The sequence below is a fragment of the Gymnoscopelus braueri genome, assembly GCF_963280865.1.
Source record: "Gymnoscopelus braueri genome assembly, chromosome: 11".
NCBI classification, from domain to species: domain Eukaryota; kingdom Metazoa; phylum Chordata; class Actinopteri; order Myctophiformes; family Myctophidae; genus Gymnoscopelus; species Gymnoscopelus braueri.
In genome coordinates this window covers 21,107,715-21,134,905 of record NC_137613.1, presented here as the reverse complement: position 1 = coordinate 21,134,905, position 27,191 = coordinate 21,107,715, and the positions used below count along the sequence as shown (strand labels likewise).

General features: G+C 42.1%; 1 protein-coding gene across 1 annotated transcript in view; it reads left to right on the top strand.

The window, feature by feature from the left end:
- Positions 1–25,698, top strand: part of LOC308095177 (fibrocystin-L-like) — a 51,695-nt gene extending 25,997 nt beyond the window's left edge. The window contains exons 39-77 of the mRNA XM_080442135.1: positions 35–1,013; positions 1,164–1,412; positions 1,736–1,885; positions 2,741–2,915; positions 3,821–3,977; positions 4,771–4,927; positions 5,053–5,262; positions 6,110–6,239; positions 6,694–6,935; positions 7,068–7,204; positions 7,457–8,486; positions 9,833–10,024; positions 10,124–10,275; positions 10,532–10,691; positions 11,718–11,892; positions 12,097–12,185; positions 12,465–12,634; positions 12,980–13,109; positions 13,832–13,950; positions 14,359–14,488; positions 15,224–15,397; positions 15,628–15,731; positions 16,121–16,247; positions 16,637–16,758; positions 17,202–17,292; positions 17,605–17,753; positions 18,536–18,658; positions 19,161–19,272; positions 19,469–19,585; positions 19,749–19,914; positions 20,500–20,732; positions 21,374–21,538; positions 21,912–22,069; positions 22,347–22,482; positions 23,083–23,427; positions 23,587–23,738; positions 24,004–24,150; positions 24,547–24,700; positions 25,199–25,698. Coding sequence (XP_080298261.1) covers positions 35–1,013; positions 1,164–1,412; positions 1,736–1,885; positions 2,741–2,915; positions 3,821–3,977; positions 4,771–4,927; positions 5,053–5,262; positions 6,110–6,239; positions 6,694–6,935; positions 7,068–7,204; positions 7,457–8,486; positions 9,833–10,024; positions 10,124–10,275; positions 10,532–10,691; positions 11,718–11,892; positions 12,097–12,185; positions 12,465–12,634; positions 12,980–13,109; positions 13,832–13,950; positions 14,359–14,488; positions 15,224–15,397; positions 15,628–15,731; positions 16,121–16,247; positions 16,637–16,758; positions 17,202–17,292; positions 17,605–17,753; positions 18,536–18,658; positions 19,161–19,272; positions 19,469–19,585; positions 19,749–19,914; positions 20,500–20,732; positions 21,374–21,538; positions 21,912–22,069; positions 22,347–22,482; positions 23,083–23,427; positions 23,587–23,738; positions 24,004–24,150; positions 24,547–24,700; positions 25,199–25,410 — 7,920 coding nt within the window. The 3' untranslated portion in view covers positions 25,411–25,698. The remainder of the gene's footprint in view (positions 1–34; positions 1,014–1,163; positions 1,413–1,735; positions 1,886–2,740; positions 2,916–3,820; positions 3,978–4,770; positions 4,928–5,052; positions 5,263–6,109; positions 6,240–6,693; positions 6,936–7,067; positions 7,205–7,456; positions 8,487–9,832; positions 10,025–10,123; positions 10,276–10,531; positions 10,692–11,717; positions 11,893–12,096; positions 12,186–12,464; positions 12,635–12,979; positions 13,110–13,831; positions 13,951–14,358; positions 14,489–15,223; positions 15,398–15,627; positions 15,732–16,120; positions 16,248–16,636; positions 16,759–17,201; positions 17,293–17,604; positions 17,754–18,535; positions 18,659–19,160; positions 19,273–19,468; positions 19,586–19,748; positions 19,915–20,499; positions 20,733–21,373; positions 21,539–21,911; positions 22,070–22,346; positions 22,483–23,082; positions 23,428–23,586; positions 23,739–24,003; positions 24,151–24,546; positions 24,701–25,198) is intronic.
- The last annotated feature ends 1,493 nt before the right edge of the window (positions 25,699–27,191 follow it).

The following is a 27,191-nucleotide window of genomic DNA, read 5'->3' as shown; positions in this document are numbered from 1 at the left end:
AGCAGTGTAAATGAAATGAAACTGTTCTGTACAGGTTACAGTTGGAGGTCTGCCCTGCCACATCATCAACAGCACAACGACAGAGATCAACTGTATGCTGAGCCCAGACAGCGGCGCACCCATTGGCATCGCCCATCCCGTGGAGCTCCGCGTCAACAACCTGGGCAGCGCCATCGTCGCCGTGGCAGCCAACTTTGGCCGTCGCTTTGTGGTCCTCCCCGTGATCGACTCAGTGGTGCCCCCTATCGGCAGCCCCACCGGCCACACCAGGCTTCACATCCGCGGCTCCGGCTTCTCAGAGGGCCGAGTGTCAGTGGCCGGCGTGCCCTGCATCGTCCTGTCGGTCAATTACACCCACATTGCCTGTGACACCGCTCCCTCCCAGTCACGCACGGGCGATGTCACTTTCCAGACGGACACCGGCATCCAAGGCTCCTGCCACTCAGACTGCTCCTTCCTGTACTCTTCCTCCGTCACCCCGACAGTCTCCGGCATTACCCCCAACAGCATCGAAGGCAACAGCACTGCTGTAACCGTCTCCGGAGCAGGTTTCGGCACGCAGATCGGCCATGTGGTGGCTTTCGCTGGCCCCTGGGAGCTGGAGGTCACCGCCGTCACTGATGGAAACGTTACGTTGAGGGTCGGCGCTCTGCCCGCCGGCGACCACCAGGTTCAAGTGGTGGTGAGGACATTTGGCCTGGCATCCGGCTCCGCCACCCTGAACAGCCTTGCCCGGGCGAGCCGCAGCCCGGCCGCGGGCAGCACGGCGGGTGGCACACCTCTGGTCCTCACAGGGAACGGCTTTGCCCCGGGGAACACCAGCGTGATGGTGGGCAGCTCACCCTGCAAGATCCTGGAGGTAACCCCAGGGATGCTGCAATGCTTGACCCCGCCTAGGGATGAGGGCCTTGTGATGGTGACGGTCCAGGTCTACTCGGTGGAGTATGAACCTTTGAACTTCACCTACTCCCAGGCCCTGACTCCTAATGTCAACTCCGTCACGCCCGACAATGGTAAGCAAGAGGGTCTGTAAATCACTATAATGTCATGCCCAAAATAGGGAAACCAGGTTTAATGTTAAGGGCCTAATCTTGTCTGTCTATCTCACTCATTGATCTAGTCCCTTACGCTACCTTGCCTTCTCTTCCCATCTGTATTTATAGGCCCAAGTGGTTCAGTGATCACAATAACCGGAGCAGGGTTTGGCACAGACGCCCAAAACGTTTGGGTGACCATCAACCATGTGCCCTGCAATGTGTCCTCAATCACGGACACAGAGGTCCAGTGCATCTTGGGTGAAAATCCAGGTGGATCATTCCCAGTAGTCCTCCGTCACCAGGTCAAGGGCCTTGCACGGTCTGAGGCCGTCTTCACCTACCAGTTGCTTCTCACTGAGGTCCAGCCCAACGAGGGTAAGCAGTCGGTAGTTATTGATATAGTTCATATAGTACAGTCAATATGGCAATGTTAGTAATAGGCAAACATACTGTATACAAGTGAGATACTTAAAAACGATGTGTCAATTTCAACAGCAGTGTTTATTTAGCATACAATCCGGAGTGTTTGTTTAACAGAGAGTGTAAAAATGGACCATCAGAGTTAAACTCACACTCCGGATTTTACTGTGTAAGGGTGACATACACTTGTATAGTGTTCTCGCACAAATCTCAAATTCTGTAATGTTGATGCTAATGTCCAGAGATGCTGTAAATAAAGTGCCTCCCGTGTGATATAGGGGGCTTCGGTGGCGGTGCACGGTTGACTGTCCTGGGCTCTGGGTTTGATCCTCACTCCTCCACTGTGAGCATCTGCGGGGAGGAATGTGAGGTTGATAGAAATATGTCCACATCGGCACGTCTCTTTTGTCAGTCTCCATTCAACAATGGTGAGTATGTCAGTGTTCAAGTGGTCACATATTGATGAATGTACTGTAACTCTAGTCTCCATTCAACAATGGAAAATAGCTGATCTGTAAGCTCACGACACATTGTGAGCTTATACAGTAGATCTTCTATGTTAAGTCTGCAACACCATCATAAGATGGAGCATATATTAGGCATAACTCTGCTGTCAGTCTTCATTCAACAATGGTGAGTAATGTAGCATGTCAGTAAGGTGGTCACAGATTGATGATTGTACTGTTTTGCACAACAAAAGTCACCAGCAGATCACAAAATTCAACAGCCACTTACATTATTTTATGAGCCAAACTTAAAAAGGTTCTTTACCAGTCAGGTTGTCTCGTATAATTGACACATTTTAAGGGAATGATGAACAATTGAGAAAAATACATCTGTCGGCAGTTGAGGGTTGTAGTAGATTGTCATTGAGTGATAATTTGCGTTGTTTTAGAATGTGTATCCTTTTTCACTAAATGGACAAACTTACCAGCAGCAACCAAACCTTTCTCAGCATTAGTGTTATTTTCTCACCCTGCAGGTAAATACCTGGTTTCAATTTTCTAATTAGGGGGTTTTACCTTTTCTTTTTGTCTTGAAAGAATGTATTCTTTCTACTGGTTTATTTTTAGGACTGGCTACAGTCCTGACATTTTGAATCCAACCAGTCCTGAATTCTGTGAATTCTGTGTACTGTACATTCAGCATGTCAGATGATGACAGACACATGTGTTTCTTTCGTTGTGTGTGCGTGTGGGTGGGTGGGTGGGGTTGTGGTTTTGTGTGGGCGTGCTTGCATCTTATTTTGTGTTTGTGTCTGTCTGTGTTGCATCTGTCTCCAGGCACTGAGTCAGAGCTGAGCTGTGTGGTAACGATCCATAACCAGTTCAGTGCTGCAAACCTATCAAATGGCTTCACTTACAAAACCACACTAACCCCAGTGATCTCCGATGTGTCCCCACGCCGAGGAGGCACGGCTGGAGGCAGCACACTCACAATCACTGGCTCAGGTTTCAGGTACGTTTTTTAGGGAAAGGCCATGCTGGTGATCACATACAGTAGTGTGCTTATGGCACAATGCAAGCGGCACGCCCAGATTATGGTCTAATAACGACTATGAATTAAATGCTCACTTTACCCCAGCACAATGGACTATCTTTTCTGGCTTACATTTCCTTTCTTTATGTTTGAGTCTCGTTGACAACAAATACAAAGCATTTCTCCTATCACATACTGTATGTCGTGACCACATGTGGTGATTCAATCAAGACGGTTACGTATGCAAATAGAGTTTATTTCATATAATCACAGTAGGTCACAGCGCTCAGACTAGTCGGTGCCCGAGATGAAAGTGATTAGATGAAACATGATTTCATTACGATGAATCTTGCCATTAAATTAAATACTAATCAGTCTGTGGCCTTTGTTTATGTTGCTATGATTGTAGTTCTAAACATACTGACATGACTCTTTTAGCTAATAAAATATATATTTTTAATAATAATAATTGTCAAAAACAAATTCAAGCAATATAATGTAAAGCTAGTCATCATTGTTGCATAATGAACCCTGACAGGTTGATGCAGGATCAATGTGAAGCGTTGCTGTAGTAGTGTACACTATCCCTTAAGCCTGATTTATACATATAGTTGCGTGCCGGTGTCGCACACACGAAAATAGCAGATCAGCAAGCTCACAATGTGTCACGAGGCAACGTGTTGTGAACTTGTACTTGTAGATAAGCTATTTTCAGTGTGTGACACGACATGCAACAAAGTATAAATAAGGCATTACTGTGCAGAAAGAAGAAACGGTTTACAGCCCCATCCTCCCTCTATTCCCTCTTCTCTATAACATTGTTAGTCATGGCAGCACTTCTTTTTTTGTTGTTGATTGTCCTCATTCACTCTCTCACTGTGCAGTACCAACAGTAATGACGTCGACGTGACCATTGGGGGATCAGTCTGTGACATCCAGTCGACCAACAGCACACACATCATCTGTGTGACCAACGCTCAGCCCAGGTCCCAGAAAACCAAGGTCCGAGTCAGCATTGGAGACAGAGGGATCGCCAAGATGGTGAGAAACCTAGTCTTTACCTTTTTCTAATTATATGTTTTGAAGGGTTTTCTAAATTACATTTACATCAATATTGTCAACAAATATTATTCAATAATAATAATTGTAATAATGGTAGAAATTAAATCATAATATGCAATACATATGAATACAATGAATTATTCAACTCTAGGCCTGACCTCGACTAAGTCGAATAGTCGACTGGTTAGTCGCGGGGGGTCCGAGTCGACTGCGTGTCTCTTAGTCGAATCTAGTCGAAAAATAAAAAAAATAAAAAAAATGTTTAAGGACGAAAAATGTTTTAAATTGTTTTTTGGCCAAGTGTACACCTGCAACCACACGTAACTTCCACTTTATTCTTCTTATTCCTCGTCTTTGTATTGGTATTGTTTGTGTTGGAGCGCCTCAGTGCGGCTGCAGAGTTCATGTGCAACCTCTTCCAGAGAGAGATAGAGACACTAGAAACTCTGCTGGAGACACAAAACAAACTGTGTAGACTTGGCCCTTTGAAATAAAATGTATTTTGGCCCTTTTTTTTTTTTTTTTTTTTTTTGCATTAGTCAACTGCCAGTCGACTATTGGCAATTAGTCGCCAATTAGATTCGACTAAACAAATCCTTAGTCGGGGACAGGCCTATAAATCAACTCTAATCATTGCTATTCTCTAGTTTAACCTATCATTACTGAGTGAATAGTGTGCCTAATGCCTGTCGCTTCAGAGCACAGTACAGTACATTATACTTTGAACAACATTTGTTCCATTTGGTCTAATTATTCGGTTCTCTTCTCTCAGGACAATGCAGATTTCTTCTATATTGATGTGTGGTCATCGAGGTACACCTGGGGAGGGCTGTCTCCTCCAGAGAGGGGCTCGTTTGCTGTCATCACTAAAGGACAGTACATCCTATTGGACACCAGCACCCCAGTGCTCAAAATGCTCCTCATTCAAGGTACAGTACCGAAACCCACTTGTGTCATGGATGTTTGTATCTCTTGACAATGGACTTTTTATGACTTAAGACTATACAGTACATCAGTTTCCCATGTGTGTTACCTAGCCTTTCTTTGTGTTCAGGAGGGACATTGGTGTTTGATGAGGCGGATATCGAGCTACAGGCAGAGAACATCCTGATCACAGATGGTGGGCATCTCCAGATTGGCGAAGAGGGGGCGCCGTTCCAGCACAAAGCCATTATCACACTCCATGGAAACCTCCGCTCCACAGAGCTCCCTGTCTATGGAACCAAGACTCTGGGCGTCAGAGAGGGAGTGCTGGATCTGCATGGTATGGATATACACACTCACACACAGGGTTCATATTTATTACCGTGCCCACGGCAATGCGTGTCAGTGTATTGTAATCGGTCCTGTCTGTCTGTTTATTTTCGCTTCATATAATGGCTGTCATATAATGGCTGTCAATCAACTGTCATTTACCACATAAAAATACGTTGTGCAACAGATCGGGAAAATTAACATGACCCAAATAGTCTATGAAAAACCCTGTCCTTAGGTGACATGATACTTAGATCATAGTGTAACTTAAGTTCTGTCTCCTGCAAGGATGTAACTATTATCAGTCATTCAGTCCTCACCCGTCCTCGAGGTGCCTGTCACTGCTGTGAACCTGTTTCTGTGTCCTGCAGGTTGTAATTAATATGCCTGATGCTATATGCCTTATAGTTGGTTGCATGCTGTGTCGTGCACCAAAATAGATGTAGATCTGCTATTATGGGTGCAAGATTGTAGAGCTGCAGTTTTTGGTATAAATCAGGCTTTAGTAATTGTTCAGTCCCCACCCACCCTTAAGGTGCATGTCATAGTTGTAAACTAAGTGTTAGTGTTTCTCTTAAAGGAGTAGAAAAATTACTTCAAGGAGATTCTTTTGTTTTTGATGCATTCCTAAGCCAATAAATTGATTACCGGCGGAGTCTCCAGTAGGAGACTCAAAAACAAAGAAATCTCCATGAATTCAAGGCTTCACGGGATGTGTAATTGATAGAAAATAAGTTTTTTGGGGGTGAACTACTCCTTTAAGGTATGTGTCCTGTAGGAACATGCAAACAATAGCAATCCTTCAGTTCTCTCCTGTCCTCAAGGTGCAAGTCATTGCTGTGAACATTTTCTTCCAGGTATTCCAGTTCCTGTTCCCTGGACCCACTTGGCCCAGACAGCCACCAATGGGTCCACAACGCTGACCCTGATGAAGGGAGTCACATGGAAAGCCGGCGATGAGATCGTCATCGCATCCACAGGCCATAGGTAAAATAACAAAACAATTGGACCAGGGGAGGTTTTGTTAAATCATCTGTTTCAGCAGTAACATCATGACTGACCACATAGCACATTTGACCAGTTCCAGTTCCAGACAAAAGGCCCCCACAATACTATGTATATGATTGCAATGTTTATCTAAAATGTTTATATTGATTGTCATTAAGATCCTTTGCGGATACAATCATTATGATTTTGTTCATAATACAGTTATTGTGTATTGGGTAATGACCTTTTTATTGTGATGTGTTTTTATTTGCAAGGTTACCTCAACATTAAGGAAACAAGTTACTAATTTGTGCAATAGAAATTAAAAAACAACAATAAGGCACCTTATGAAAATATCTAACCTCAAAACATACAGAAGAGGGGGGGAAATTGTAAAAAATTGAAAAGGAAGTGAAAATGTATCCTACTAATTCCTCAACGCACATTTTTCCAGGCACAGTCAAAGAGAGAACGAAGTGAGAAGGATTGCCTCTGTGTCGTCTGATGGAAGGACACTCACCCTCACTGAAGCGCTGGAGTACACTCACCTGGGGGTGTCTGTCACGCTGGCTGATGGCACAGTGTTTGAGGGTCGAGCAGAGGTGGGACTTCTCACCAGGAACATTGTGGTGCGAGGGTCTCAACACGAAGAATGGCAGGACAAGATTGAGGCCTGTCCTGATGGCTTCAACACAGGTATGCTACAACAACCAGCGTCTAAGCATGTTTTGTGAAAAGGTTATCCATAAACTGATGCTGAGATTAAGTGACGCCAAGTTAGAATGAGAACCAGTGTTCTCATTTACATCTTTGTTTCCTGTGTTGTAGGTGAGTTTGCCACCCAGACCTGTTTCCAGGGAAGGTTTGGTGAGGAGACGGGCAGTGACCAGTTTGGAGGCTGCATCATGTTCCACGCACCCAGGCCCAATGAGAACCTGGCAATCGGAAGACTGGAATATGTTGAGGTAAATAATGGTTTCACTCTTTTCATAATAATAAATAATCCAAGCAAAATTTCATTAAAGCTGCAATTGAACAAATGAACTTATTTTAATTAATAAAACATATATATATATATATATACAGTATAACCAAGCTGTATGGTACATTACAGTATGTTAATGTCATATAATTACTACATCTGCAATGGTTTAAGGTGAATTCCCTACTCTTCCATTGATACATTTTGAACTCTTACGGTTGTTTTTACCCTACAGCTATTCCACGCAGGGCAAGCCTTTAGGCTGGGTCGCTACCCCATCCACTGGCATCTGATGGGTGACATTAACTTCAAGTCCTACGTTCGGGGCTGCGCCATCCACCAGACCTTCAACAGGGCCGTGACCATCCACAACACCCACCGCCTGCTGGTGGAGCACAACGTCATCTATAACATCATGGGCGGTGCTTTCTTTATCGAAGACGGCATCGAAACGGGCAACGTTCTGCAGTACAACCTGGCCGTGTTTGTCAAGCAGAGCACCAGCCTGCTGAATGACGACGTCACCCCGGCTGCCTACTGGGTCACCAACGCCAACAACACCGTCCGCCACAACGCCGCCGCCGGTGGGACCCACTTTGGGTTCTGGTACCGCATGCACGAGCACCCCGACGGCCCCTCCTATGACCCTAACATCTGCCAGAAGAAGGTCCCCCTGGGGGAGTTCACCAACAACACGGTCCACTCCCAGGGCTGGTTCGGCATCTGGATCTTCCAGGACTTCTTCCCGGCGAAGAACGGAGACTGTCGCTCTCGCACGCCCGAGCCGGCCGTCTTCCGAACGCTCACCGTGTGGAACTGCGAGAAGGGCGCCGAGTGGGTGAACGTGGGCGCCGTGCAGTTCAACGGCTTCGTCGCGGTCAACAACGAGAAGGCCGGAATCGAGGGGAAGCGCATCATACAGAAGTACGTGATCGGGTTCGGGGAGGAAGGAGGGGCCGGCGTGTATAACAGCACCATGGTGGGACACGTGGACGAGCTGGGCCTGGGAGATGAATACTGTACGGCTCGGGGCATCATCACCCCTTTCGATGACGGCATGAACGTCCAAGACACCAAGTTCATCAACTTCGACCGCTCCTCCTGCGCCGCCATCGGCGTGACTTCCATCGACGGGACTTGCTCACATGACTGCGGCGGCTGGGCGGTGCGGTTCAGCGGCGTGCAGTACTTCAACACTCCTAACAAGGCCGGCTTCAGATGGGAACATGAGGTGCAGCTGATTGACACCGACGGCTCTCTCACAGGTGATCGTCATGCTGTCATGTTAGAACACTCTTAATCAACTCTTAGTCTCCTTTTGGTTGTTTTAGATTCCAGTCAGTTGTATTTATTAGTCATATAATATTTATTAGTCTAATTGTCAGTCATTCATTCATACATTACAAATTTGTCAAAAGGTTATGCATTTGTATTAGCATTTGTATTAGCCTCAAATTACTGAAGTCAACACATTATTATTGGGCCAATAAATGTGTTATTTTAGTATACTAATTGTCAACAAACGCTGCATGGAATTCTATGGAGAATACTTCATTTCCGCAGCAGATAGATAATATGCAGGGCTTTTTTAACATTATAGCGTTAAAGTTGTACAATGCAGAATCCCAAATAACGATTTTTAGCAACCTCTGCTGGTCACTACCGTCACTGCATACAATTTCCGTAATCCTCGATTACCCAGAATTCCATTCGTTTTCACCGGAAGCCGGAAGCGTTTCAAAAAGCGATCTTTTAATTGTTTTATACTATCTACGGATCGTTTCTCTTAGCCAGTGGAGCATTAGTTACCATGAGCTGTGCTTTCTTTTTCTGTTCTTTTTCGATCTTCTAATCCTACATTCTCTTAACATCAGCGTGAGGTTCCTTTTAGTTATTACCGCGATAGTTCCTGGCCAAACAGGAAACCGTTGCGGTAGTTCCTGGGGACGTCGGCCACGACGTCATGACGTTGGCCAGGAACGTCATTTCCCCGGGAAAGTCCCCCCAGTCCACATTCAATAGAAAATATATAAATAAAAGGCTTCCGGGGGTGAAATTCATGGAGTGGGTGTTGTGAAACTTTTGCCACTCACAAAAGATATACAATTTAACTTTAGTTTTGTTGAAAACGTTACCTAGTATTACTTTAATAATGTAGCAGTTATAATGAAATAATGATAATGTTATAAGAATGGCAATGATAAATATATATATATATATATATATATATATATATATATACAGTGTATATATATATACAGTATATATATATATATACAGTATATATATATATATATATATATATATATATATATATATATATATATATATATATATATATATATATATATATATATATATTATATATATAATGGACTCTAATGGCTGAAAGACCATTACAACATCTGTACCCATGTAAAAAGTAATAACAAATTGTAACATGATGACAAAACTGATACAGCCTGTACAGTAAAATACAGTATCTTCATTTAAATCTGAAAGTGTGCAAATGAACCTGCAAGGGTCAGTTTTTTCGGTAGGGGCCTGTGTATCACACAATGCAGCTTACTGTTATGCTCATGTCACATCATTTCATTCCCCTTTCCAATAGGAAACATCAACCACAAGGTGGTGCCAAAGAGCCAGCTACTAGACCCAGCTCACTGTACTGAGAGTGCTGAGTGGACTTTGGGTTACCCTGGCTTTGTGTGTGATGAGACAGTTAACTTCCACCGCCTATCACTCAACAACCCATCACCATCCTCACTGCGAGCCAAGGACATCATTCTGACAAACTCCCATGGTACAAAGTCCATACATTATCTATAGAAAAACACAGACAGGCAGATAGACAGACAGACATGTTAAAGGCCTCGTTTGAATTTAAATCTGTTTATTGCAGGAACCAGTGTGGCTAAATATATGAAGAAACGGATGACTCACAAAAAAGGGTGGATGGTGATGCTGCCCTCTCGCCAGACATATAACTGGCACTTTGATGAGGTGGACCAAGTGACAAACATCACATACAGTGCAAAGTTCTATGGTTTTAAGGTACGATTATTTCCATACATGCATTTGTCTTTTGATTTTACTTTTTTTATTATTTTTTATTTTATTTATTGTTTGTGTATTTTGTGACTAAATAAGGCTATGGATATTTGATAAACAAATGATCTCCTTGACATTCGTCATAGGCCTACAGTATATTATTCATATAATAATCTATACTTACGAACCCGTTTTTCAACCCCTTTTCAAACCCTAATCGAAGTTGATTTTTCTTTTGCATATGCCTTGTCCCTTACAGCAAGATCAGTATGTGATCATAAACCACAACTTCACCCAGAGTCCAGACAAGTTCCGTATAGTGGATGTGAGGAACGGCTCCACAGAGCCTCTAACATACAGCAACAACCGCAACGGAGACTGGTACTTCAATGACAACACAAATGACCTCTCCTACCTCGGTTAGTCACTCACATACTGTACCATGTAACATGAAACATGTTTCACTTTTGGCAAATAAGCTCTTTAATCAACGTACTGTACTGCTATGCAAAGAGAAACCTACACTCTGTTGTATGAAGGTGTCATGCACTGAAAATAACATATCTAGAAGCTCACAACACGTGGCGACGAGTCGTGAGCTTGTAAATGTGTCATTTTCACAGTGGTGGAAGAAGTACTCAGATATTTTACTTAAGTAAAAGTACTGTAGCAATACCACAATATAAAAATACTCTGTTACAAGTAAAAGGCCTGTGTTAAAAATGTTACTAAAAGTACAAAAGTATTGGCATCGTGATGCGACACGTTGTGAGCTTGTAGATCGGCTATTTTCAATTAGCCTAGGTATAAAATAGGGCTAAAAGTGGTTAAAGGAGGAGTTCACCCAAAAAATGACTTATTTTCTATCAATTGCACACCCTATGAAGCCTTGAATCCATGGATTTATTTTTGTTTTTGTGGCATTCCTAAGCTAATAATTTGATTCCCGTCTCCTACCGGCTAATGTATCCGGTAGGAGACACAAAGTAGATTATTTGTGTCTCCTACCGGAAATACACACGGTCATCAAATTATTGTCTTAGGAATGCCACAAAAACAAAAATAAATCCATGAAATCAAGGCTTCATGGGGTGTGTAATTGATAGAAAATAAGTACTTTTTTGGGTGAACTCCTCCTTTAATGTATGTTTTATAATATAATAGTGGAGTAAAAGTATATTATTGCATAATATTATTATTGTATAATATTTGCCTCTAAGATGTAGTGGAGTAGAAGTAAAATAATTGGAAATTGGAAATACTCAAGTAAAGTAGAAATACCTCAACATTTTACTTAAGTACAGTACTTGAGTAAATGTACTTAGTTACTTTCCACCACTGCATTTTCAGCAGACAACAGCGGCCCGCAATGAAGTACAAATCAAGCTGAAGTCGTCTCCATGTATCAGCCTCTTCATTGACCTTGCCTTGTCCTTATTCTTTAGTGTCTGGTAAGACAAGTGCGCGCAGACGTCGCCGTGCCAGTGTTGACCACTCCATGGCGGACGTGGCGGTGAACTTCCAGGTGTACCGCTGCTTCTACTCCGACTGTATCAAACCGCCTCCTCCTCCTCCGGCTACCCTGCCCCCCGTTCCCACCCGACGACCAGACGACTTCATGTATGTCTGCACGCATTCTCCACTGATTTGGACACGACTGCTATGTCCTTAAGGCTCATTTATACTTTGTGAAATGGCTCTTGTTAATCATTTTCAGTGATTCAATATTTATAATACCCACAGACGGTTTCTGCCCGACACAGCGATGATATCATGTCATTTCAGCTATTCATTATTTGACTCCCTTGTGTTTCCACTTTTCAGTCTTTGGTCCAATGCTTCTTTCTGGCAAGGTTCTGCTGAGAATAACTTCACTGCACCAGCAGAGGGCGCTGATGTGGTCGTTCCACCAGGTAATGATCTCAACAGTACAAACAGCTATACCTGGACTCAAGATGAGAGCTTGCTGTTAATTAATTAGCTGAGTGTGTTTTTTCTTTAACTCATAATGACCTCTCATGCTCTGTATGGTTCATATTAGCTAGTTGCTTGATAATACGGTAAGATATTTATTGATGACCAGGGGGTTCCTCTTCTTCTTATGATATGTAATGTTTTGTTTTCAATTGCATTGTCATTTGCTCCTGCATGGGGTTTAATCCTGTGATAATTCAACCCTTTTCCAACCACAGGGAAGTGGGTTGTCCTGGACGGCCACACTCCTCCCCTCAACAAGCTGACGGTCATTGGCGTTCTGGAGATTCCAGACACCATGAACGACACCTCCAGCTCCAGCAGAAGGAAACGGTCCACTTCCCAGTACCGGACAGTGGTCCTGGACGCTACGTACATCTCTATCCAGGTCGGTTTTCAAGAACAACCCTGACATGATCTGATTCCAATCTGATATATTATATTAAACATATATTATATGATGTGGGTGTGGCAGTGGTTCAGGAGGTAGAGCGGCTGTCTTGGAATAGGGATGTTCCAGGTTTCCAGCATTTACCATTTTATATGATATTATGTAATGACATACAGTGCATCACAAGATGAGATGGAATAAATGCAATATATAATACAGTACAAAAATAATATGATGAATAAAACTGCTTTGGGCTTTATTTGCTCTGATGATGGTGTAGTCATGTTTCCTTTGACATTACGTAACGTCACACTGAAATCTGTCCGTCTCTTGTTGCTTCAGGGAGGCAGGGTGATTGCAGGGTGGGACGACGAGCCGTTCAGAGGACAGCTTCACATCAAGCTCAGAGGGAACCACCACACCCCTGACTGGCCTCTGCCCAACGGCCCCAACCAAGGATCCAAGGTTCTGGGTAAGAACAACATCGTGTGATGTCGGACAATGGTTGTGTCAATCAGTTAACCCATTCAATCCGGTAACTCATCTGTGTCATTTTAAGATTTCTTTGGCTATTCCAAAATAGCAGATATAAGCTCATAGCGAGCTTGTAGATCTGTTGTTTTTGAAAAATCATGAACATTTGTGCAAAAAATTCAATATATTTATTTTTAAAGCGTATATATATATATATATATTTCTTTAAATATGCTATATGAAGCATAGTGTTAGTTCATGCAGGCCTCAGCTGTAATCGGCTGTCAGTCAGCTGATGTGAACATCAGCCTAGCCTCCTATTCCCCATTGACAGCTCTGCTGGTCATTACGTCACACATTCATACTCCAATCAGAGCTCACGCCTTAACAAAGAGGTCCCTTTAAATACGGCTTTGCATTCACTAGGTCTCTGCTTGCTTAGCTGCCTCCTCCACCCCAGACTCCACCTTTTGATCAGAGTCTGGCATAGGCTCAAATACTTGTGATATTATATCTGCTAATTCACACTAATATGTCAATGTTTTGCTTATTGTTTGATATTTTATCCCTATGGGGATTTTGCTTAACATTCCCTCATTTTGCTAGGAGCGGAGCCTTTAACGCCAAGCTTAACTGTATTCCATTAGTTGCAATAAATGGTTAAATCTACTTTGACGTGAGTGTTCCTGACTGAACTGACCAATATCTGTTCTACCACAGGTGTGTTTGGTACACTGGAGCTGTATGGAATCCCTCACAATGTGTACCACACCAAGCTGTCCAGCACTGCTTCTGCCGGCACCAACACACTCACCCTGGCTCAGCCTGTGGACTGGCAGGTCTGCCTGGTTTCATACAGTCACCTCAGTACATTGTAGATGCACACATACAGTATTATCATTTTCTAAGTTACAGTCTTAGCTGAAGGCTACATTTTTCTCTCGCTGTTCTTCGTTCATCCATCACATCGTTGTAATTGCCAAGCACAACAAATGTATTGTGTCTTCATGACCTTGGTGCAGAAACATCAACTTCCTTACATGTATTATCCTTACAACATCTTTAGTTCATTGTAGTTCTTGTGATGCATGTGATGTCATAGGGACAAGATCTCACATTCCGTGCAAAGGGACCATAGAAGACAGATCATAGACATACAATGATAATTATACAGTATATTATGAATAATAGTCATACTACATTTTGTCATGCTTTCTATTCATTCATTCCTGTGTTTTTGCATGCAGGTTGGAGATGACATTGTCATTTCCACCACTGGTTATAATCCTCTGGAGACGGAGACACGTCAGATCACTGCTGTGTCATCAGACGCCCGCACTCTCACCCTCAACCAGTCTCTGTCACACACCCACGTTGGTCAGTTTAACCACTTAACCCTACGGTGTTGTCCTCCAGAGGTCTATACTTGGTCCCTTCCTTTTTTCTCTCTACACCAAAGCTCCTTTTCTGAAAAATAGCCGATCTACAAGCTCAGAACTGCCTGTAGATCTGCTATTTTTGACAAATGTTCACCTGTTATGACATGCCCAGAATAGAGACGGTTGCGGTTCATGTGGTTAAAATAGATTTGACCATGCATGCACTACAACATTCCAGTTAAGACACCAAGTAGATACCTGTAGCAACAGCTTGGCTTCCTGTGACTAAATACTGTGAATTAATACAACTCTATATACACTAGACAAGTCCATACCCGGGGATGCTCGTGCCACAACTATACAGTTTGTGCAGATTTGGCAAAAATGCACAAATACTGTAAATAGCTTAAATTTCCCAGAGCTAATACTGAATCGTTCCCTCATCTCAGTGGCAATAAGCTTTCAAATATGTTCTCTCCTGAGTCCTGGTTTTGTGGCCTAACTACTGAACAAGCAGACACCAAAAATGCTAGTAATAAACAGCTTATATTTGGGAACATTTAAAAATCAGCTTTGTAAGTCCCTGCTTATACCAATGCTCAATGGAGATGTGCAATTGACGCACGCACGCACGCACGCACGCACGCACGCACACACACACACACACAGATTCCTAGATTTATGGATGTTATTGACTCTTATCTCTCTCTTGCTCTCTTTTTTCTCTCTGTAGGAGAGACCCACAGCGTCTCAGGTACTCCAATGACCTACACCCTTGCAGCGGATGTTGGCCTCCTGACCAGGAACATTAAGATCATTGGTCAAGACTACCCAGCCATGTTTGAGGAATCGTTTGGAGCCAGGGTGGTGGTTGGTACCTACTCATGGGCTGGAATCGACTACAAAGGTACACCATTTTTAAATGCAGCATTTGATGATATGATATGATTTATGACAGCATGACAAAACATATGACATATGACATAAATGGCTATGACATGACATACAGTAACATAATATGATATTGATATAATGACATGACATGCTATGATATATGTCATGACTTGAAAAGATATTTTGATATGATATGTTCTCAATGATGTTTAATGTATTGTTCCACCTTTGTTGTCCATAAAGGCAAAGCCCAGCTAAGGAACGTGGAGTTCTACCGCACTGGTCAGCTGGGATGGAATGACTACACTGACCCTCGCTACTCTGTGGCCTTCCTTAACCTGGAAGAGGTACTGTAGGACCACACATTCACATTAATATACCAATTCTAAAGCGAAGGAAAACCATGTGAAAATGATGGAGCATATTGTGGATTATTTTTATAGAACAAACTGTTTTTACAGTTGTTCTTTGCTATTTTGGCAAGATCAGTGATTCAGGAGTCCTCTGTGCTAGTCTGCACTCTCGCATCTCATGCTATTTCATTTGTTTAGTATGTTAAAATTGTTTATTATGGATTATATTGTTCTGTATGTCCTCGCTACCCCCGCCCCAAAACACATGGTACTCAGTGTATACCTTTGCACTTGTAAGGACCACAAAAAAACAAGCTCTTGACATTTTTTGTGTATGCTAAAATAAGGTCACGTTTTTCTTCTTCTTCTTTCTTCTTTGAAAGGTTGCACAGGACGACTCATACGTTCAGGGCTGTGCTTTCCACAATGGCTTCTCTCCTGCAATTGGAGTCTTTGGGACAAACACAATGGATGTTGATGACAATGTCATCCACCACACCGTCGGAGAAGGTAAGATGGTGCTTATTTGTGGAATGTACTTTTTCCTTTATGTATTGTCATGTAGAGGAAATCATAAAGGTATTTCTATACAGTTCAATAGGTAGAACATGGCACGAACACAGCAGAGCTTTTGATTCCCTTAATGTAATGTGTAAATACACCTATGCAATGATTTAAATGTTCTATAAGTGGGCACCTTCTGTGCTTTCTTTATTACAAAAATAAAGAAATTGTGCTACTAAAAAGCATTGTTCTGATAAATGTTGTATGCTATTATCTTAAAACATGTTATGTCATGTCATACTTTGATGGTGGGTGAGGTGGGATTAGGTTGGGCTGTGATAATGTTAGATCAGTAGCACTCAACAAGGAACATCACACTGTGTCACCAATTACAGGTATCAGAGTGTGGGGCAACAACATAAGAGTGCGGAGGAACCTGGTGACCCTAAGTTTGTGGACAGGATCCTATCAGGACAGAGAAGAGACATTCAATTTTGAATGGAATGCTGCCATTGAGGTCTGTCTACTTTATTACTTTATTTAACCAGGCAGTTTATATTAAAGGATAATTTTTTTTAACCTAAATCCCATTGTTCTGATGTGAGAAGATCAATTATATAGTGTAGCAAAAATACCCTATGTATTTCCCCAGGAAATGCGGCATTTCACGTCATCGGCGTACATTTTGTACGCTTGATGACGTTAAACACCCATTCCATTAAGATTCTTACTCACAGTAACAGCAGCGTGACAGATGAAGAGCACACTGCAATATGAAAAAGTAGTAAATGTGTACACTGCCGGTAGATCTTAATTCATTGTTGTTTTGCCTGCTTGTAATTCTTGACCCTGTTAAATTCTAATACAGGGACAGGCCTTCAATTCCCATCTGGAAACGTAACCACTCAATTACTGTAAGATGATTTATAGAAAAACATCCATCAAACACTTTATTTTCAGGTCAATGAGGGGACAAACGTGGTGTTGCAGGGGAACATTGTGGCTGGCTATGAGAGAGTTGGATATCGCATTGATGGTGAACCGTGCCCAGGTAATTTGTTCAAATCCAGCCAATAAATAATTTGTCAATATGCTGTCTGTTGTGTTGTGTATGACGTTGTTTTCTTGAACGCCCTTGCAAACATTGAGCCTGATTTATACTTGGTGTTGGTGTTGCTAACCGAGAATAGCCGCTCTACATGCTCCCAACGCATCCCAATAAATTAAGCATACAGTATCACTCAAAGTCTCGCTACATTGTAAAGTATCATAGTGCATTGTACTTATTCAAGCAGTAATGAGGAGAGCTTAGAAAACAGATATTGGTAGAAGGAGCTCTTTCACATGATTTGTACATTTCCAGGTGTTCAGAGCGACACTGAGAGGTGGCATCAGAACGAAGCCCATGGCGGTCTCTACGGTGTGTTCATGAACAAAGACGGCCTCCCTAGCTGCAGTCTTATCCAAGGCTTCAATATCTGGAGGAGCTTTGACTTTGGCATCTATTTCCAAGTATGAAAACGGTTGAGTTTTTTAAATGTTGTACTCTTGTGTCCCTCTCTGTGTTAATGTCCTTTTTTGCTCTCCAAAGTGCTTTGTGATCAAACTGTTTGGCTAAAAGCATAAATTTTGGACAGTATCAAGAGGCGTGTTTCCCACCCTAGGCTCTAAGACCCCCATGGGGCATATCAAAATGTCAGGGATTATTAGGCTGCCAAGAAGTGGAGTCAAGGAATTACATTAAAGGAAAAGTTCACCTGTTTACCTTTATCTCCATACATGTAGAATAGATCCTTGCTAACGCTCACTATTGGACGGTACCATTGTCTATTCGCTCTGTGTCTCAGAAAAGGGCTGTTGAGAGCTAAAAAATGTACCCTCTGATGATATCATCAGTGGGAATTTTATACTAGATTCTTTTTTAATTGATGCAACAACTGTGTTTACTATTTTAAGCATACAGCATTCCAGAAAGAGAAATAACATAATTTTCCATTAGCTTGAAATCTCTGCCACTGACGTAATTGGCAGGTATATTTTCAAGCTATCCACAGCCCACCTCTGAGACACAGAACAAGTAGACAGAAATGATATGTCTTATAGTGAGCATTAGTGAGGCACATTATATGGCGATACGTTTGAGAATGGGGTATCTGGGTGTTTAAGGATGAAACATTGTTATCCGTGGGTGTTGAGGTTACAATGGTTAGATACTGTAGATTATATGGAAGACAATAGAAAGGATCATTGTGCCAGTCTTACTTGTATTCTTATTCCATTATCTTTGATTGCAGACAAGTATGGAAATAATTGTTGCCAATGTTACCCTGGTGGACAACGGCATGGGCATCATGTCATACGTCTATGGCCCTCCTTCACTTGCCCATTTGTACGCCGACAAGACTGTTGAAGTCCAGGTGAGACAGCTAATTCATTTATTTCAGCCTTAATCTGGGCTCAGACTACAGGCGTTTTAAAATCTGATTTTTTTTTTAAATCACACAATCTTATAAGATTATCTTAAACATGCACACACGATTTAAAAAGATTATGGGGCATCACACACTACAAGTTCTAATTACAATTATTGGGTTTACCAGAAAAATGCAGCACCTTGACGTGCTGCGATTACAAGCAGAAGCAGATGTTAAACATGTATCTTGTTAAACTTGCCGATAGTCGGGAGGGGCATTGCCGACCCTGAATCATAAATAATCTGTACATTGAAACATACAAACTATAGGATGCCAGTTCAACAAATGAACCTGGCATCTGTCTAAATAACATGCTATCTAAATTGCGTTTTAACCCTTGCATAAGCCTGCAAGGTCGTCAAGGCGAGGGTAAGTGCTATGTCAAGTACTTTAAATATACGTATGATTAAACTGTTTCATGTAATGGTAACCCCTCTTTCCCCAGAATGCACTGATAGTAGGCAGCAGCCCCAACTTCAACTGTTCAGACACTATGCCGATGTCCGATTGGAATATGCAACAAAGTGCAGAACACCGTGGTCCTAGGCCTACCGAAGGTACACACTTTGATACATATGTAAACATGTATGTATGTGTATATATTGTTTATACATACATACTGTATACTGTGTGTGTGTGTGTGTGTGTGTGTGTGTGTGGGTGTGTGTGTGTGTGTGTATACACTGTATATTATGCTTGAAAACATCAATGTCAAAGTTGCACCAATCAACTTCAACTCTCCTCTTTGTACAGGTGGTACATCTGGGATCTGTTGGCCTACATTTGAATCTGGACATAACAACGGTCCCGAAATGAGCTATACCGGACTCACGTCGTACAATACCATCAAAGGGCTGATGAGAGTCATCGGTGAGTGCTGCCTGTGTTTGATTAGATCAATTTAAGGTATATAGCCATTAGTAGGCTACAATTAAGACAGCCAAAAAACCCTCTAAACAATAAAATTACCATGCTGCCTGCTGTGGGACAAATTTGAATAAATAACCTCCATTTCCATGTTGTCCCTGTCCAGACACCACGTTTGTTGGCTTCCGGAACATCTGCTCCAGCGACACCAGCGTGATGTTCATGACCAACCCTGGCAATGAAGATCTGCAGCACCCAGTGCATGTCAGTGGCATGAAGATGGTTGACAGCACAGAGGGAGCCCAGGTCTACATCCACAGGCCTGATGTCAAGTATGTCTGTGTGGTCTTGTGTCTGCAAATTATATATAACTAAGATGTATTAAATATGTATCTAAATGCAGAGTCATGGATGGAGAACATCTTAATGCTTCATTTTTTATAAACCATGTGGTTTAGTTACATTTGTAAGCACAAAGTTTTGGGTTCAAGATCAGTGTTAGGAACATTTTCAATGTAAAGCATTTTGTAAAACTTTACTTGGCTCTCAAAATTAGACTTCCTCTTAGTGAGAGCAGGATTTGATCCCATAACCGTGGACACATGAAGCAAGCTCCACAGAGCTACACCCAGTTGTTAGATTAGTGTTCTCTTTGAGGTTTTCACACTTTGACTTTGAAACTTTATGCAGTAGATAAAGATAAGTGGGACTTAACCAAGCAATCCTATATTAAAATTGGCTAATATCTGCCTAATACTAGACTGGTGCCCAAAGGACAATAGTATGTCTGAAGATGTCCCTTAGCTGTTAAGCTAATACAACCGAAGTTGTATTTTTTGTTTTCTTTACCCGAGTACTGTGTGTACTTACGGTACGCACAGTAGAATAGAAATTAATATTTGCATTATTTCCCTCAGGAAAGCCAACCCCTCTGACTGTGTGGACATGGACTGTGATGCTAAGAAGAAGACGATGCTGAAGGATTTGGACGGGTCCTTCCTGGGTGCAGTGGGTGCTGTGATTCCCCAGTCAGAGTATGAGTGGGGTGGGGATCCCAGACGAGGGTTGGGTGACTTCCGCATCCCCAAAGTCATGCTCACCTTCCCCAATGGCAGCCGTATCCCTGTGGATCAGATCGCTCCAAACAAAGGTAGCCAACCTTACAAGTCTGATTTAAATGAACGCTCAGGATTTTACACTCTCTTTACTTTATTTCAATAAACGCAATCAGACACTCAATTGTTACAGTAATATTAGGGCATGGTGATGGTCACACATACAGTATGCATTAGATAAGAAGAGTCAGCTTCCTTACCCATCAGAAAACCGGCACTGCCCAATACCCGCAAGACATGGGAAATTGATGTGTCTGATGCAGAGACATGCGTCAGCTACAACACTTGTTGTATGTACAGATGTGTTGTCTGTCTTTCAAAAAGTCTCATACGTACACAAAAAGTCCAGTGCAACTCACTCCTAGTATCTCACTCATAGCACTCCAGGGTTACTTATAAGAGTCTTTTTTATTTATGTGGAGTTTGGAACAGTACAAATTTGTGTTACTTTGTGTTACGTACAGTAAATGATAGTGGGATTGAACAATGTTAGGACATAGGCATCAACAGATGCATGTAACCCCTATTCTGATTTTTTTTTAAAGCTTTAATAAAGTTATTTGTTATTTGTTATTTGTTAAAGTGTCTTTAAGTATTCAGATAAGTATTTAGATATGATTCAGATAAGTCTGATGTATTATTATTATTATGACCCCTGTTTAATCTTCATCTTCAGGTGTGATCAGGGACAATTGCACATATGTGTATCCCTGGCAGAGCTACAAGTGCTTTGGACTGAACTACAGGATGCTGGCGATTGAGAGTCTGGATGCAGACACAGAGACCAGACGCCTGTCTCCTGTGGCTGTACTGGGAGATGGCTATGTGGATCTGATTAATGGTGAGAATAGTTGGTTCAACTTCAAAGTCCAACCACACATTCATATGCACACATGCACATAACACACACACACACACACACACACACACAATTTTATTAAATTAACCACTTAAACCCTATATACTTCCCTACATGACAAATTGTGAGAAAAAAAATGACAATTGTTGGACATATTTTGTACATGCATTTATTTTATTTTATTTTTTCAAATGATTAAAACTTTTAGCCTTTAACAACATGCCCCAAAATAGGGATGCCAGGTTTAAAGTCGTTAAATCAGTCAAATTATTTCACATTCCTGTAGCTGTATATAGACAGTGTTCCTGACAAACCTCCAAAGAAAGTAACAAAACTCATCACTGTTGGTTCACAGGCCCTCAGGACCATGGCTGGTGCGCAGGCTACACCTGTCAGAAGAGACTGTCTCTGTTCCACAGCATCGTGGCCACCGGACGCTCCTACGATGTCTACTTCAGCAGCGTCACACCTCAGAAGCTACGCCTCATGATGGTCAATGCCAAACCTTCTGAGGTACAGTATGCATGTATATTACATTGCTCTGCCCTGAACGAGTACCGGTGCCAAAGGAAAAGCCTGAACCTTCTAAGAGAATCTTCTTTTAACATTTTGAATGTGGTCAGGTCATATTGAAAATGACACATTTTGTAGCCATAAAGGCCAGATATAATGAAACTCCTAAATTGTTCTTTTGAGCAGAGAAGCAACATATAGTTCACATCGTTTGCTTTGCATTTGTGTGTGTTTTAAACATTTCATCTAACTTAAACTTTTGCTCTCGTTCATACAGAGTGTCTTGGTTTCGATTTTCTACTCCAAGCCCCAGCGGTTGGATGTGTACGTTGACAACGCGTTGGTCGCTCCAACTAATGCTGAATGGAACCCTGACAACACTGACTATACACTGAAAGAGCCAATGTCTCCAGGTAGAACGCATTCTACACTGATGTTATAAATGTATTGGTTCATGGTTAGTTCTGATTGAGTAATTTGATTGGACAAGAGGCATTCCATGAGTTCTGATTATACGGTCTAACAGCACAGGCATTTTTGTCACTTTGCTACTGTAACATTAGCCTGTTATTAATTCACTTATGTTTCTTAGCAACATTTTTATTGATAGAGTTCTGAAGGCTCTATATATGTTGGCGGAGCCAAATTAAAGAAATAATCAACAAATCATAAACTGTTGTATCCCATTACTTGATAAATACTTTGTAGTAGAACTGCTGTATAAAAGCACAGCTATCGTTATTTTGGGTACATTTACAACCTAATCCCAGTTTTGCTGATATACAGTATGTTGCTTATCTATCATACGTGTGTCTCTATTTGGCATCTTTGGTTTGGTTTCGCTGTGGTTTCTTCATCTCACACAGACCGATCTTATCATGACATGAAATTTAAAAAATTGTATGTGCACAAAAAACAAAAAAACATGTAATCTCTATTTAATCTTTGAGCACATTTATTTTTCCTCAACTGATACAAATACTTAACACCCATCTGTCTTGGCACACCCCCAGGACAATACGTCCCTCACCTGAACGCCACCGTGGGGACAAATTACTTCGACCAGGACTTCAAGATGATGAAGGTTCTGTTGAGAGGCTCCGAACCCGTGGAAATCCGAACCTCCCCGGTTCTCTTCATCTCCTTCCAGCTGCCGGCCATGACTGAGGATGAGTTCTTCGGGGACAACCTGGTCCAGAACCTGGCATTGTTCCTCAAGGTCCCGTCCAACATGATCCGCATCACCAACATTATCCGCGAGGACAGCGGAAAGCGCCGGAGGAAGAGGTCCAGTGGACTGACAGTGGAGGTGGAGATTAAGAAGCCCCCTGTACAGCAGACCACCAACACCACTAATGGTTAGTAGAGACACTTCTATCTAATGTGTAGAGTCCGACCGATGCCGAATTTGTCAACTAATGTGTTTGGCCCTTTACAGCATACAGGAAATATGGACCTGCTACAGTAGCTCCATTACTACAGTATCACTCTATATCCTATTGTTTCCTATTTTACAGATGAGGAGGACTTTGCTCTTTTGAAGAACATTGCCAATGACCTTGGACAGGCAGCAGTTTCTGGCAACCTGACTCAGGCCACCGGCTTAAACGTGTCCTCCATGGGAGTCGTTGCACCTCCTCCCCCATCATCTGACCCTACCTGGAATGAGGTGAGCTCTATCTCAAGACTCAGTTGTAGGGTAAACCCCTTCACTGTGGCTTTTGGAAATATTATGAATTAACCACATGGACCCTAGTCCAGTTTATTCAACATTCATGTCTCATTCAACTATCAATTTACATGACATTTTGGGCATTGGCTTACAGGAACTGTAGGCTATTAATTAGGCTAGTCCTACCCTACACTAACGAATGCTCTGCTCATACAGCAGGCATTGGTCATGACATTTCTTTTCTTGCTTCTACTCTGCTTAGGTGGCCACTGAGGAGGTGACAAGGGAAGAGCCTACAGTGAGCTTTGTGTCCAGTGTGTCTGACCTACTGGTCATAATGGAGCCCATTGCAGAGCAATACGTTGGTCCTCTGTACCAGCAGCCCAGCCTCATGGCTGTGGATGAGGAGGTAAGGCCTGCACTAAATGCAGATATAATATACATATTGACTTTACTCCAGTGTATCAAATTCTGCATTGTCCTACAGTCGTACATTATGTACAGTCGCAATCATGTAAAACCTGTTTTGTTGTCAAGGCAGGTAAATAGGTTAAACTTCAGTAATGAAGCCTGAAGTTGCTTCTGATAAATATTAGTAGTTTAGTAGTAGTTGACTTCACTGACAGTTACGGTTTAATGTGATACTTATACTGTACACAATATATGTATATGTATCTTAAAGGTTAGATCTATATTCACTATATGAATAGGGGTTTAATTCTGCCAGGCAATTTGAATGAAAGCCTCTGCAAGATGTAATATTTTTTAAACAAATATAAAACATGGCTATGGTCTCTGCCTGCAGAGTAAATGTGTTTCTGTGGGAGTCACCTCCCTCATGGCCACAGCGTCTCTGAAAGACTCCAGTGGAAACCCTGTCAACGGACTAACTGGAAACACCACCATCCTCTTCAGTGACTGCTGGGCCAACTTCACCGATTTGGCCATCCTCAACAGTGGTAGGTGTTTCACCTGTGTATCACCTGGAAGTCGCCTGGAAGAACACTAGATAAAAATCACCTGCTACGTGTTGAGGTGTAAAAATGCATTTACAAATTAAGGAATCTGATCAATAAAATGAATAATTTGAAAATATAATGCAGCCACAAAACCCCTTATTTGGCACCAGGCAGTAATCTTAGTGTGTTGGCACCTAAGCCACAGTCCTGTGTAAGAAACTAATTCAGTGAATTACATTATCAGATTAACCATTTAAATCCCTGTAACTGGACTTGAGTTACAACTGTTACATTGTGAGCTTGTAGATCTGCTATTTTTGGCTAATATTCCCCCAAGAATATGGACGCTGGGGTTCAAGTGATTAATATGATAGATTATTAGTTTATTATTTTCCCACAAGACAAAGGGAAATTAGAGAGTCTTAAGTAGTAATATACCTTACTGTTATTCCTAGCATAGTCCTTTTTTCCTAAGATAACTGTTTCCCTTCCCTGTAGGTGAAAATCTGACCATGGCTTTTACTCTGAAAGAGTGGGGTGCTCAGTCGCGAGCCTTCAGCGTCAAAGCTCTCCCGACCACTCTGTCCCCTGCCACCACTCCCAACCCTCCCAACAACACCATCGACAACAACTCCACTCAGACAACGACCACCACGTCTACAAGCCCTGTCACTGGTACCACCACAACCACCATGGGTGGTTGTTGGTGAATTGCTTCCTCAGCAATTCACCCACCAAGTGTGAAGTCGATTGGATGAACAGTTCTCGAGATAGGACAGACAGACAGACATACAGATTCCTGGAATGTATAGATAGATTGCAGGTGGGCTAAATAATTTCTGACATAGCATATTCATAGGCCTACTACCTCTTTTTGTGCAATAGTGTCAGTTTAAAATCTGTCAAAGAATATTTTTTTTTTATCCACCTTATCTTGTTGATTGCAAATAAAATGATTATCTTTTAAATAAATTCTATTTTTAATAAGTTTAAGTCAATATATTCTTTCGTTGTGTTTTCATTTCAAGAACTACGTTTTGTAATGCATACCTGCCAGGAGATTTTTTTCCCAGGGGGGGGGCTCTTGACCACGCTGGGGGTCGTCCCCCCCCCCCAGGATTTTTTTAACAGAGCAGATGTAATTTCCAGTATTCAGTATTTACAACGTATCAACGTAGTAAAGACGTTTATTTTCAACAGATATCTCTTTACCCACTGGGCACACACAATACAACGCCCATACGCCGTGCATACGCCGTCCATACGACGTCCGAGTCAGACCTCAGTCAACAGCTATTTTTCAAAAAATCCGTTGAAACGACGTCGACTCACGTCTGACTCGGACGTCGTATGGACGGCGTATACACAGCGTTTGGGCGTTGTTGTATGTGTGCCATACCTGCCAACCGCAGACCGTCATATAATAGGAGATTTTTTCCGGGGCAGGGCTGGGGGTCCCCCCCCCAGGAATCTTTTTACAGAGTAGATTTCCAGTATTCTGGTGGATTTTGGGAGTTTGACACTTTTAGTGTCAGGCTTTACTTACATAGGATCCATTAAAAAGTTTAAAGTAGCAATAAAAGAGACATATTTAATAATAACATTTTGCTGGGGACCCCCTGGAAACCCCCCAAGGAGGGGGGTCCCCGGACCCCACTTGAGAACCAATGCTTAAAGCTTTTTGAAAGTCCTGAAAAAAAAAACAAGACTCGCGCAACAAAAATCGGCAAGACACACCATTGACCCTGGCGAGGGTGGGAGTAGAAAGTGTGACTTCTGCTCTCTAGGCTGCTCTATTGAGCTCTTGACTTCAGACCACAAGATCATGGGCAAGGTCATGGGATCGAATCCCAGCACAGGAATCTCGGCATCTGAGCAACCTGGCTCCCACAGGTCTATTATCTTTTTTAGCCTTTATCATAAAGGTTGCTGGACAATATATAGAGGATGAAATGCATCATTTATTAAATAATATAAAGGTAATATCAAATACATTGTAAAAAAACATTTTGCTGGTTTCCCCTGAAACCCCTTTACTGTTACAGGGTAGAACTGCGTTAAAATCTTTACTGATGATGTGGCCATAGCTCAATGGTTAGAGAACCTGCCTGGCAAGCCTTAAATCCCAGGTTCGATCCCAGGCCTCAGCAATGTGTTAAAGTGTCCCTGAACAAGATAATTAAAATAATAGTTCACCCAAAAATTACTTATTTTCTATCAATAACACACTCCATGAAGGCTTGAATTCATGGAGATGTTTTTGTTTTTGACACATTCCTGAGCACAGACTCAGACATATTGGTTGGATCGGCGGTGCCACGTAGGTGTGAGGGTAGCGTAGCGGCCAGAACCTGAGTCTAGTAGAACATAATCACGATTCAAAGAACCAATTTAGCACCATTTATGTTTAGTGTGACATATGATCTACAGCCTGTAGATCATGTGTTTAATTTTTTTTTTTTTTTTAACATAGATGTAATTTCCAGTATTC